Here is a 13,821-nt window from a genome sequence, read left to right as displayed (position 1 = left end):
AACCGCCTCATAAGGGATCTCAAACCTCACTAGGCAAAGAGACTTGAACAAGGGGACGGGGCTGCTAGTGGCCAGGGAGAGAGAAACATCGGGCCCAAGGCCACTCCAGGGCATTGGCCATGACTCTTGTCACAGCGTGCGTACACTTCAATAACCCCCACCCACTCACCCCCACACTGAGGTTGGCCTGGCACGTCGCCTCCCTCTCTCTAGTCAGACCAGGGCTGCAGCTGAGGGAGAGCTATTCTGAGGAAAGGCAGGGACAAGGAGGAAGGAGATGAAGAGGCACGTGGGTATGTTCTCTGAGTCTTATTTCACTGTTTTATTCCCATCGCTATCAAACTGGAACAGAGCAGTCTTCTATGCAGACAGCTATTTATTAAGAGATGGCCCTGGAATCTATGGTTCATGTCAGCCTAATAGGGACCCTACTGGTAAACATTCCCCGTGGTGAAAGGAAAACTAAGCAGGTGTCTGAGCAGGAGGATCTGGGCACTAGAGAAAGGGTAGGGGGGTGCAGAAGCTGAAGGGGGCTGGGGGCTCACTCCTGACGTTCCTCCTCCTGTCTCCAAACCTCTGATGAGACATTTCCATTTGGCTATTCACCAGTCCCCTCCCTCCTCCGAGACAGCCAGAAGTGAGGAAGAGGAAAGCAGAGGACCATGGAGACAGATCCCGGGGTGACCTTTAGAGCTAGAAGCCACTGCCCTACCAGCGTTGAGGACTTGGCTTCTAACAAACCTAAAAAAGTGAGTGCAATAAGGGCCTCATCAGCCTCAGTTGCTATGTTTACTCGAAGATGATGATCAGAGGCAGCCAGCGCGCACAGAAGGAAGGGGACAGGGGCCTGCGTGGCACGGGCTCAGGCCGGATGCTCGCGCTACGGCCGGTATTTGCACAGGAAGTGCTGCCGCTTGCTGCAGTCGTTGTTCTCCCAGGTCAAAAAGTCTGCAAGAAAATAAAGAGATGTTCAAATCTATCTGGTTCTGTACTGCACTTACCGCGCAACCTGGGTGTTTTGCTTGCAACCCTGAGGAAGGTACCACCATGGTTCATTTCACGGGTCGCCTGGGCCAGGATGTGTGCCCCGGCGTTGGGTCAAACGCCGGTCTACATGTTGCTGTGAGGGATTATTATTTTTTTTTTTTAGCTGTGATAAGTATCTAAATTAGTCGACTCTGAGTAAAGCAGATTACCCTCCATAATGTGGGTCATCATCCAATCAGTGAAAAGATGGAGTTTGCCCAAGGAGCAAGGAATTCTGCCTCCAAAGTGCCCCCAACTCAGGACTTGGATATCAGAGTCACTGGCCCACCCTGCACACATCAGCTTTGCCAGCCCAACAATCGCATGAGCCAATTCCTTAAAAGAAATCTATCTCTCAAGACAAGTATCATATGATCTCACTGATATGAGGAATTCTTAATCTCAGGAAACAAACTGAGGGTTGCTGGAGTAGGGGGTGGGAGGGATGGGGTGGCTGGGTGATAGACACTGGGGAGGGTATGTGCTATGGTGAGCGCTGTGAATTGTGTAAGACTGATGAATCACAGATCTGTACCTCTGAAACAAATAATACATTATATGTTAAGAAAAAAAAAAGGAAGATAGTAGGAAGGGAAAAATGAAGGCGGGGGAATCAGAGGGGGAGATGAACCATGAGAGACGATGGACTCTGAGAAACAAACTGAGGGTTCTAGAGGGGAGGGGGGTGGGAGGATGGGTTAGCCTGGTGATGGGTATTAAGGAGGGCACATTCTGCATGGAGCACTGGGTGTTATATGCAAACAATGAATCATGGAACACTACATCAAAAACTAATGATATCGTAATGTATGGTGATTAACATAACATAATAAAATAAAATAAAATAAAAAGAAATTTATCTCTCTACATATGCATCCTATAACTTCTGTCTCTCTGAAGAACCAGACACTAACACTGGTCCTAACTTTGTTACCAGAAAGAAAAATAATTTAAACCTTACACACAATTGCAGAAGCCCATGCCTACATCCCTTCTGAGTCCCTCAGAGCTTGACATGAATCCACAGAAAGTGGGGGTCCTTTGTGTTGGAAACAGGATGCTGTGAGGGTGATTTCTCCAAAGTTCACAGCTGAGGCACTAAGCAGCACCTGTTTGAAGGTCAAAGAATTGGAAGCCGCCGAGCCAGTCATGGCCCACAGGCCATCCTTTTATAAGGAAGGACCCAGAGCAAGGAGGAGGTGGGTCTTGAAACTGAAATGTTTTTGAGAAGAGGTCCAACTATGGCCACGCACAGAGTCACTTGTCACGGTGGGAGTGTGCAGCAGAGCACCGAGTCTGGATGTCTGCCTGGCTCTGACCCATCCTGGTGCCTCCTCCCTTCCTCAACACCAGGGAGGTGCGTGGAGGGGACCACAGCCCTCCCCTCCAGGCTGTGAGAACCCTGAGCCCAACCCGCACTGGGATAAGCATTTCACCTGTACGTATCCACAGGATTCGTACTCTTGGTTTGCCCCTTTTTATGGAGGGGCAACTGAGGCACAGAGAAGTAGGAAATCTGCTCAAGGTCACACAGCTACATGGAGGGATGGAATCCTACCCCAGGCATTCAGAATGCAGAGCCCAGGGTCTTGACCCCAACTGCGCTGAATATGAAATTTCCCTTTAAATTGTAGCGCCCTAGTTATCGTTATTGAATGTGTCAGAGTGGACCAGTAGGAATGCCAGAAAGCTCTGGCAAGTGCGATTTGCCAGAGAGTCCCGAGAGAGTTCCACTGTGGTGCAGAAAGGGAGTCAGAAAGGGTGAGAGAAGAACCAACTGGACAACACGCCCTGGGAAGGTCCTTCTAAATGGACATAGCAGAGGAACAAGTCCAGTCACACACAGGATGTGTGCATGTGGCTGTGTTTTGGTCCATTAATACTATACCTTTGGAGTCTTCAAGAAACAATTCAGCCCCCGAGTTGGTGGGGCTAAATCTGTTACACAAATATAAAATGACACTGATGGGGCCAAGGGAAGGCTCTCTAAAATTCTCACTAGTCCTTGTTTCATTCCTTGTGCTTTTCTGGCTTGAGCACCTGTATTCTGGTAGCTCAGAGCTGGGCTGAGTGACCCCGAGGAAAGGAAGAGATTCTGAAAGACCCAGTGTTCTCAGGAGGACGTCAGGTTTCCCGGTCCCACGCAAGTGGCTTTGTTCCTGGGCACTTGCCCCTGTGAACGTGGACCGACGGGAAAGACTTGTGTTTGAGAACTTGGTCCAGTTGAAATCTCAGAATCAGGGGAAGGACTCCGGAGGATATCTGGTCCATAGCTTCCCTAAAGGTATTCTGGCCTCCAGCCCTAGAGCTTCGGATGTTGTAGGTCCCAAATGAGGCCTGGAATTTGTATTTTAAAAGTGTTCCTCAATCGATTCTCCATGTGCCTTGGAGCTTCTCTTCTAACACTTTTAGCAGCTCTAGTATCCACTTTTGCTTGGTTAACTCTAGTGATAGGGTTCTCACTACTTCCTGGGGGTAGCCCATTAGATTTTTGGGTAGTGTTAATTGCTCAAAAATTTTTTCCTCAATTTAGGCAGAAATCCACACTTTGTTAGCTTCTACCTATTGGTCTCAGTTGTGTTCCTTCCATCTGGGCTGTTTTGAGCCTTTCCCAGCAGCGGTTATGATCTCTGCAAGTCTGCGAGAAGTCCTTCCTTCATCTGTGAGGAGACCCTCTTACTGTGAAGGGTCTAGACCATTCATCCTTTGCTGCTGGAAAGTTTTCCTGCTCTTTTTTGTGCATATAAACTTTATTCCTCAGACGACAGCCACCCTGCCTCATGTCCCTGAGTCCTTAGTCCATGCCTTTCCCAGACCCACTTCCTGCGTGGAGGGGTGTTCTGGTGACACCTTGGGGCCTTTTAAACCCACTGGGATGTGGTCTTTGGCATCAAGTAGCCTCTTTATCTTTGATATTCTGTTTTCTTGTTTTACAATGGAAATCTTCCACATCACTTACCCACTGTGGTTCTCAAATTCAGGCGATTATGCCCCCTAAGGGATATTTAGCAACATCTGCAAACATATTGGTGGAAACAACTTGTGGTGGGGGAGCGGTGGTTCTACTGACATCTAACGATTAGAGACCAAGGTATCCTAAACCTACGAAGAACAGGGCAGCCCCCACAACGAGGAATTATCCAGCTCCAAATGTCTTTGGTACAAAGGTCAAAAACTCTACCTTATTACATAAAAAGCAAGGAATGAAAGAAGACAAGAGAAACAAGGAGACTCACATGATTGTGTGCAGCCTGCCGCTGAGGTTCTGGGCCCTGCACTTTGGGGACAAAACTCAGGGAAACAAACAAGAGGGAAGAATGCAGGCCAAGAGGAGGTCCCCAGGGTTCCCAGGGAACCCTAACTATCAAGAAGCCGGCAGGGGGTCCCACATATTTGCACCCGGTAGTCTGGGTTTCCCAAAATGTGGCATCTTTCCCCCTCATCGTATGAATATAATAGGATTTAAAAATAAGCGTATTTAAGGGAAGAAGTGAGTGGATTTAAAGAACATACTAAGTAAATAACTGAATAGCTGGGTCATAGGTGTGGCCAAGATTGTAACGTGGTCGCAGCCGACTGAAGGTTGCTCCACCAGGTGTGTGGCAAGGCCGCTGCCCTGTAGAAAACGGAGTCGCTGGTGCGGATGGGGTGGCGGGGAGCGGACATTCCATTTTTTGCTCTTACAGGGAAAGGGCAGGAGCTCCGATTTGGGAAGAGGCGAGGGGCGGTGCGTGAGAACTTACCGTTCTTGAAGCTTATCTCTGCACAGTACTTGTCCCTACGCCTGGACGCGCCAGACCAGCTTCTGTAGCCAGAGAAGGCCCCATCGATCCACTGCCACTGTTGCCTCTGCAAGTGACCAGAGATGGAAGACGGTCCGCCTGCAGGCCTCACAGCCCCTTAGAAACTTGTAAAAATCAGGGCACCTGGGTGGCTCAGTTGGTTAAGCAACTGCCTTCGGCTCAGGTCATGATCCTGGAGTCCCAGGATCGAGTCCCGCATCGGGCTCCCTGCTCGGTGGGGAGTCTGCTTCTCCCTCTGACCGTCCCCTGTCTCATGCTCTCTCTCTCTATCTCATTCTCTCTCTCAAATAAATAAATAAAATCTTAAAAAAAAAAAAGAAACTTGTAAAAATGTGCCATTGCAAAAACTGGGGAAGCCCAGAAACGTGCACGGAATGAAACATAGAAAACTCACCCCATTTATTCACCGAGAGGAAAACATCACTAACAATTTGGCATATTTCCTTCTGGTGTAAACATTTTTCTCTATCACCATATTTTTATGTGCTAACATATGTGGTGATCTTTAAAATACTTCTTCAGCTGTGCACCTTGCTTTCTAAACATTTTTAAATGGTAATGATGTACTAGAATATACCTTAATTCTGTTGATGATATTTACATTGTTTCCAACTTACTCTTATTATAAAGAATACTGCCATGAACAACTTTGTTCCTAGAGCTGTTTCTGCACTTAAACTTATTTTCTTAGGATAGAAACCCGGAAGTAGAATGCATGGGTCAAAGGGCATCAATATGTTGAGGATACTGATATGCATGGCCAAACTACCTCCCAAACACTTTTCAGTTGTGGGAATTTAAGTCCCCATCTACTGGACAACTTTTCTATATCCTTAAAAATGTTACGCATTAAGACAAAGCGAAAGCTTGATGATCTGATAAGTCAAATTATATTGCTATTTTAATTCGCATTTCTTCGATAACTAGAGACATTGAACAATTTTTGAAAGGATTTTATGAGCTATTAACTTTCTTCAGTTATGAATGTAGAAAATTAAATCACCAAAACAAATCTGGTATAAATAGATGTAAATATTTGTCTGGACTCTGAAGGAGAGAGTTCTGATTGATAGCAATGTGAATAGATAAAAATGTATAATTAATTGTATAAAATACTGGCAACATCTATGGCAAAGTTTTGTCGAGAAACAGAAAGTCTGGGGGTTCTCTTCTTGTGTTTCTTATGTCTGTTTGGGTTAATGATAGAAGACCCACAAAGAATCTGTAAACTGCAGGTCCCACATAGAGACCTCTGCCACCAGCTCAAAGACCTCACATGCCATTCTTTACAGTGAGGTGTTTGATGGAGACTGAAATGAGGGCCTAGTGAAAAAAATTATGGATGAAATAAAAAGCACAATAGCATCTAGGAAAAGGCTTGGCTGAAAGTTCTCAACTTGAACTCAAGATCTAATGGGAATTTAATTAAGCCAGATCCCATAGCAGGTGTGTGTGTTTATATACACGTATATATACGTATGTTTATATATATATGTACGTATATACCTGTATATACTTACACAACTTTTTTTAAGGCTCTGAAAAGCCGGTCATTTGGTGTTCTAAGATTTGGGAGGACTTTACTTAGAAGTTCTATAAAATGATGCCATTGAAATAATCTCTTCCACTGAGAGCCAGAACTGAGACCCAGAGCTTGAGGCTTTGGCCTCTATGGATTGGAGGCAGTGACTGAAGGAGATCCACAGCCTGCGCCCCTGTCACTAGGCCTGGAGGCCATTTCCCAGACTAGGGGCTATCTATCCAGCTTTGCCCAGGGGGCATCAGTGGGCCAAGTCTGAGGTTACCTTTTGTGGGTCGTGCAGGCCGATCCACACGGGCTGGTTTCTTTGGTAGCCAGTTATGTGTTTTGCTACGATGGTGGCTTCTTCTACATTCTGGAGAGACGCTAGGTGGACTCCGTTTCCATAGGACTGACACTCGAGCTGTGGGCAAGACGTCTTGCTAATCATCTCTTGAGTTTTAAAAGCATAATCCTCACCCCAGAACCCTAGGGCTCCAAGCAACATGGAGTGCGCAGCCCCACCTCTTCCAGAAGTTGAGATCTACACCCTGTCACACTGCCTGTCTCCAGAGGAGAAAACACAACTGCCCCAAGTGTGGGGTCTTGGAGGAAGAGGCGGCTCGAGGCAAGGTTGTGAGCTTTAGGGTCAGTGGACGTGCCTGCGGTCCTCCTGGTCTTGCCTCGAGTTACTGTGTGTGACCTTGACAAGTCACATGACCTCTCAGAGGCTCACACTCCTTATCTGCAAAGTCGAAGAAATAATTACTCTGCTACACAAGGGAGTTGTGTGAGGATATAATGGCTATAATTAAATATTCTAATTCTGCATTTCAACAAATCTAAGAAATCACTGATTATAAAACGTGCCCTTTGTTTCATGTCCCACTTAGAAAGGAAAGAGAGAAAAAAAAAATCAGTGCCACTTTATCTAAGGGAACACACGTGAACAGGGTGAGTCTCAGAGCAGATAGAATAAGGTGGGCTCTTCATGGAGCACCTCCAAAATGATGAGCACCTCACACACAGTATCCCACTCAATCCTCACGCCAGTCTCAGGAAGTAGGACCCACCTTTAGTTTATCTTGGAGAAATGCACGATCAGAAAAGGGCGTTAGACTTAGTTGCCCAAGAATAGAGCCCAGGTCTGTGTAACTCCCAAGTTTGATGTCGGTTTTATTATAAATTATTCTGGCCCCATACTGCACAAGAATAATATACTGTAAATTGTAAACAGTGCTCTGTACCTTATCTTTATTTGGTACCAAATAGGAACAGTGTGGACTGTCTACAAATCTGTGATGCTTCCTCCAAGGAGAGGGGAGACTCCTCAGATGTTGGTCGAGAATTGAAGATCCCGTGTTCGCGACCTTCTGATTCTAGATGAATGTGCCTGTCTGTTTGCTTTTCCTCAGCAGTGGCCATAAGATTTAATCTAGTTGGAGTTTTGAGTGTCTTCATCCCAGTTAAACTAGACCAGCGGCTGGTGTGCAAGCATGTATCTATCTGCTCTGTTGCAACTTTCCAGACCCAAGTTTGTTTTACTCCTGTATGGTTTTTTTTCATCCCAAATTCTTGTTCTTCAAAGATGCTACTTTCATTCCTATGCAAGAGAATGCGGGCAGGATTTTTCTTATCGATTACTGAATGATAATCACATTTTGTTTCAGGTATCGGATGGAAGATGTGGCATAACCATTCCCTAACCAGAAATTTACTGTCCAATTAAACGAGACAACCTTTTATATACACATGTCTTAGAGCTAGATAGAGATATATACTTATTTTATGCTCTTTGGGGGTTGTGTTACAGGATCTGCCTACATGATAAAACCTAATTTAACACAACCTAGTTGAAGAAAAACATGGCTTTGGCTGGGGTTGCTATTTTAGTGCTTCCCTCTGGCATCCTGCTCATGATGAGATGTGGTTAGAGTTGAATGTTCATACAGGCCTCCCATTTGTCAACCACTTCACAACACCAGAATGCTTCCAGACCCCTAATTTCATTTGACTTTCAAACTTGTGAGGCGTGGAAGCCAGATTACCAGTCAACATTTGGTGAGAGTACCAGTCACAAAGGATTCCTGGGACAGAAGAGGAAATGGGCTCCAAGTGGTTCCGTGAGATTTTCCTCCAAGTTCCCACGCCTGGTAGTGAGGGAACCGGGCCTGGAACCCAGACCTCTCTGCCTCTCGTGTGCGAGATCAGATCTACCCATCATCTTCATGGCCCCCTCCGTACCAGGGCTCTCGAGAACTAAGATTGGCCCTCAATACTGGCAACTAGTCAAGCAGCAGCACTGGCCACGGTAAGGGTGTGTCGGGTCCTTTTCCAGCACCTTCTCTGCATTCTGTTCAGGAGTAACTGGTCAACTCTGCTAAGGCTCTGGATCAATCCTCTGGACTGTTTTTGCCTTGAGAACCTCAACTGAGCACCCAGCCTGTGCCATAGGCTCTTTGCAAGTTATTTTAATGAATCCTTCTGAGAAGCCTGTAGGGTAAAGTGCCATCCCCATTTTAAAGCAAGAAAACCAATCAAGTGAGGTATGACTTAACTCTGTAAGGCAGGGCCATGATTTAAGCTCAGGTCTATATTACTCCCAAGTCCCCCAGGTATCTGCCTCTTTGTGTGGGCAGAATTCGTGTTGGAATCTCTGGAGACAGGCAGGACAGGTGGCCTTTCAAGATTTCTTCAAGTTGCTTCTCAAGAATTGAGGAGAAGTTCATTGCTCTCCACCAGCTTTCTTTCTTTCAGCAAACAGTGTCTGGGAAACCCCTTCTTCATTTAGTGTTTTCTCTCTCTCTTTCTTCCTCTCTCTCTCTCTCTTTCTCTGTAACCATCATCCACATCAGCCCAGGAAGCATTGCATTAGGGCTGATTTCCCTGGGTTTGTTCCACTAGTTACTCTGGGTATAACCTTGGGAGAGTCACTCGTGCTCACACTGCATTGAAATCTTCTGTTTAAGTGTCACAATCTTGCACTAATCCTGCACTTTTTAAGGCCAGAGAGGACTTTGTAGCTTCAATAGCTGTCACTTGTTAAGTGCTCCATCATGACTGAGTTATTTATAAACAGAATTCTGAGGCCATTCTGGGCCCAGATCACACCACATTTCCCCATAAGGTGCCCCCAACCAGTCACGTCCATTAAAGAACCACAACCCAGAGAAACAGCTGCATGGGCTCCCCACACTCCTCGGAGGTGAAGTGGCTACTTGGGTATCTTCTAGACAAAGCCTCAGTGAAACAAAACCAGCGCTTTTGTTGGGGGGTGTGGGCAGTGAGGCCTTCCATTTGTTTAGACTGCTTCACTTTTTGTCAGGCGGTTCTGAAGACCGTGCCCCAGGCCTGGCTGCACACTGCTCTTTCTGGCAAATGAATGAGTGGGACACACAACCGCCTTCTCCCCATTTCAGCAGCTGGGTGCCTCCTCAGAATGCCAAGGCAGGACCCTTACTTCTGAGCCACATGAGACCTGCAGCACCTGGTGGCCCCTGGCTTTAGAGACACCCGTCCAAGCATGGGGCCCGATTTCTTACCTCAGCTTCAGGCCAGCTCCTCAGCTTCCGGAAGTATCCGTAGCAATTGGACCGGTGGTAAAACCATCCAGGAGCACAGCTGGGTCTCATGAGGATGTCTGCACAGACATCAGAGGCAAGCACAAGTTAGGAGGGCAAAAACAATCACTTCCCACGTGGTCAGTTTCCAGAATGACCCGGAGACTGGGTGCCCTGAGGAAAGATCCTGCTAAGCTGCCGAAACTTTATACTGTTCATCTTTCTCCCAGCCTTCTCCAAAGGGAACTACGGCCTTTATAAGGGTAACTGTGCATTGGAGAAAAGGATACAATCAGAGCTTTTGAGGATCACTGGTGGGCACTGGTTCTGAACTGACACGAATTCCATGAGACTCAAAAACGTCACGGTGGTCCATCCGAGGAGGGGCTTATGGAGGTCAGGGGACCACAGAGGTTTAGCTAGGAGGTTCACAGCAGGCCTGGTGGGACCCCCAGCCCACTCTGTGATTGTTCCCCCGGTTAGCGAATGCACGATTGGAACAGACATACTGAGCAACCGACACAATCCCCACTTTGGTCGCGAGGTCGAACAGCCAAAATTGAAGGCAGCACAAGGTTTTAGGCATTACAAGGAAGGAGTGGTGGTTTCGGACAGGGGGACACAGGACAGGTTAGCACTGAATTTTGCCTTAAGGAGAGGGGATCCTTCAGGCAAGCATGGTGGAAAGGAGAAGGAGAACCGAGGCCTGGAAGCCAAGGAAACCGTGACGGAGAGAGGCACGGGCTCTTCCTGCTAGTTGAGTAGTGAGGGGGCCGCATCTGAAGGTTCAAGAAGCAAGGAGCTGGCTGGAGATGCAGACGGCCTAGATGAAGGGAAGGCCCGGCTGGTACGTTTGGGCTTCGCGACCCCGTGGCCCCGCTCCAGTGCTAGATGGGAGTGCAGAGCTCCACCTGCTCCTGGAGGATGTCCACAGACTGTGTCACGTCGCGAGCGTTTCCTCTCTCGCTACTCAAATGACACCACTGTCCCTTGTCTGCCCCATTCTCCTGTTCTATTTCATCCCATGCCTGTAAATCTCTAGGGACTTCCTATGCTTTCAGATAAGCTCCCTACTCTGGCTAGCATGGAAGGGCTTCCGTGACCTGGCCCCACAGCCCTCTCCAGCTGGGTCTTCCTGCACAGCAACCCCAGAAAGTCTCTACAGCTGGGAGGATGATCCGTGGAGGAGCAATGGAGTGACCGGTGGGAGTGTCCTGGCTCTACTTCCTTCCGGGGGACAGAAACCAGAGAGCTTTGGTGAAGTCCCAGAGTAGGGTGACTGGTTTCTCACTCCCCGGGTTTAGCTTGGATGAATTTCAAGCCCCTGCAGGGAAGCCAGACCCAGAACAACAGGGAGCTAACTCTCTGGTTAGTTGGCTCCACAGGAGGGCTTGGGGGCTGCCTCCCATAGTCTTTCATACTCTAGCATGGGTCAGAGAAAGTGGCTGAATCCCCCAGGTCCTGACCAGCCTAAGGATTGAGAAAACTGGTGGCTGGCAGTCGGCATGGGGGGAGGGCGGAAAGCCTTTGAGTACAAGGACATATCAAAGGTAGGCTAAGGCGAGGACCACAGACGTGAGCCCAGGACACCAACATGACGCCCAAAGAACACTGCTTCTCTTCCTTTGTCCTCCCAATGCATCTCCCCTTGGCCAAAGTATTCCCCAGTGGGAGGAATGCCAGGTTATATACATGCTCAGGCATGGTTTCCCTCATGGGGCTCATGGGACTATGAGAGGCACCCTGGACTAGGAGCCCGAACATCACATAATCTTGCTATGTGATCTTGGGCAAGTCTAGACTTCCTTCGGGCCTCATCTTCCTCGTAAACAGAACAAAGGCATTACACCAAATGTGCCCACATTTCATTTCTTTCCATTTCAGATATTCTATGATACATATTCTTAGCTCATGCGTACTGCTTTCTTCCCGGCTTTTTCCACTGGAAGATCTTAGGGTATTGATTCTCACTTTGTTGACATGTTACTTTGTACCTGATGCTGGGACCACACGGGTATAAGAGCCATCTCTCCAACGAGGCTCTAAGTCCCTTGCAAACCAAAATTCCCAGTATATTCAAATGGGAAAACAATGCACAAACATTGGGTAGCTCTATACTTACTGACTGCTAGGTGTCAGGTGCTTCAAATACATTACCTCCACCCTTCACAAGAAACTTGTAAAATAATTGCCATAACCGACATTTAGTTGATAATTTAACTGTGGTTCACAACCACACGAGGCTGGAATGTGTTTGAGTCTACAGTTCTCGCACTTTTTACCACGTAACATTGTCTTCTGTTTCTGTCTTTGACATCTATTTTTTTTTTCTTTTTAAAGATTTTATTTATTTGACAGAGAGAGACACAGCGAGAGAGGGAACACAAGCAGGGGGAGTGGGAGAGGGAGAAGCAGGCTCACTGAGCAGGGAGCCCGATGCGGGACTCGATCCCAGGACCCTGGGGTCACGACCTGAGCCGAAGGCAGACGCTTAACCCCTGAGCCACCCAGGCGCCCCTGTCTTTGACATCTATTGCCTGCAGCAGCTAAACATGGTGTGGGGCGAGTGGAAGGCTGGGGGTGTGCTGCGTGAACACTGGCTGTGGGCTCAGATCCAGCTGAGTGACTGATACTCACTACCCAGGACTTCAGTGCTGGCTACACAGCTCAGCACCAGGAGCAGCCGCAGGCTGTGGGGGGCCATCTTCGTCTTCCCCGGGGCTGCAGGAGTGCTTCGGAAACCTCTCCTATAAGGGTCTCAGAGACCTTGTGAGTTTTCCCTCGAAGTTCCTGGATTCGCCTGGGTCTGCAATCTGAACACAGTGGGTGAGACAGACCCAGGAATTTAGATGCCAAATCACATATGGAGGGAAAAAAAAAATGTTTTTCTCGCTAAACCCAGATTATACAACAAAGGCAATCTCAAGCTAACTGTAGAGATTAGGAATATTTAATTTATGTCACCTGCAAGGCTTCTGGTCCAGTGCCAGAGACCTAACCCGACTGGGCTGAAGAGTTTAAAAGTCTGGAGGAAAGGCATTTGGTATATTGTGAAGAGCCTGCTCCTGCTATTCTCAAGAGGACCAGCAGAGGGAGCCTAAGGCAAACTTTCTCAGAGACGGGGCAGTAACCGTCAACCCCATTAAATCAAGTCAGTCCCAAGAGTGAATTTGTCTATGTTAGAATCAAAAGTGCACATATGGTCCAATACCCATATTTTACAGATGAGAGGACCTGAGGTCTATGGGTATGAAGTGGTTTATTCCTTGTCACACAGCTACAACTAGATACCCTCACTTTAGGGCAACCCTCTTTCCTTCACACTTTGGTGATAACCACATTTTTTTTTTTAAAGAAAATTATCTTGGGGCGCCTGGGTGGCTCAGTTGGTTGAGTGACTGCCTTCGGCTCAGGTCATGATCCTGGAGTCCCTGGATCGAGTCCCGCATCGGGCTCCCTGCTCGGCAGGGAGTCTGCTTCTCCCTCTGACCCTCCCCCCTCTCATGTGCTCTCTCTCATTCTCTCTCTCTCAAATAAATAAATAAAATCTTTAAAAAAAAAAAAAAAAAAACTAAAGAAAATTATCTTTCCCCATCACGAGACAGTACATGAATTATTAAAATATCCGTGAAAAACTGGAAAATAGGAAATAAATTCTATCTCCCAGCTTTTAGTGAATAGCATATAGACCTCTTTCTAAGTACATCTACGTGTTGGTTTGTGTATCATTTTTATATAAATCGAGTCATGTTACCTGGTTTCATTTCTCAGAAACTGATTGATTGTAATGAACCTTCTTCCCCTAGCATAACTATTATGCAGTTTGATCCCCTCTTTAGTATAAATGCACATACTCAGGGCTGTGACTTCACAGAACATGCACGTTGTCACACTGATATCCTTGGCTAAAATG

General features: G+C 47.2%; 1 protein-coding gene across 1 annotated transcript; it reads right to left on the bottom strand.

Annotated features, from left to right (window-relative positions):
- Positions 1-880: 880 nt before the first annotated feature.
- On the bottom strand, positions 881-12,612 carry REG4 (regenerating family member 4). Its single transcript, XM_036090099.2, has 5 exons — positions 12,546-12,612; positions 9,891-9,988; positions 6,635-6,772; positions 4,770-4,875; positions 881-948 (listed from the first exon to the last, which is right to left on the bottom strand). The coding sequence occupies exons 1-5, from the start codon at positions 12,610-12,612 to the stop codon at positions 881-883; spliced, it is 477 nt and encodes a 158-aa protein (XP_035945992.1).
- Positions 12,613-13,821: the final 1,209 nt, after the last annotated feature.

This window comes from Halichoerus grypus, chromosome 5 (genome assembly GCF_964656455.1).
Source record: "Halichoerus grypus chromosome 5, mHalGry1.hap1.1, whole genome shotgun sequence".
NCBI classification, from domain to species: domain Eukaryota; kingdom Metazoa; phylum Chordata; class Mammalia; order Carnivora; family Phocidae; genus Halichoerus; species Halichoerus grypus.
This window is presented reverse-complemented; position numbering and strand designations above follow the sequence as displayed.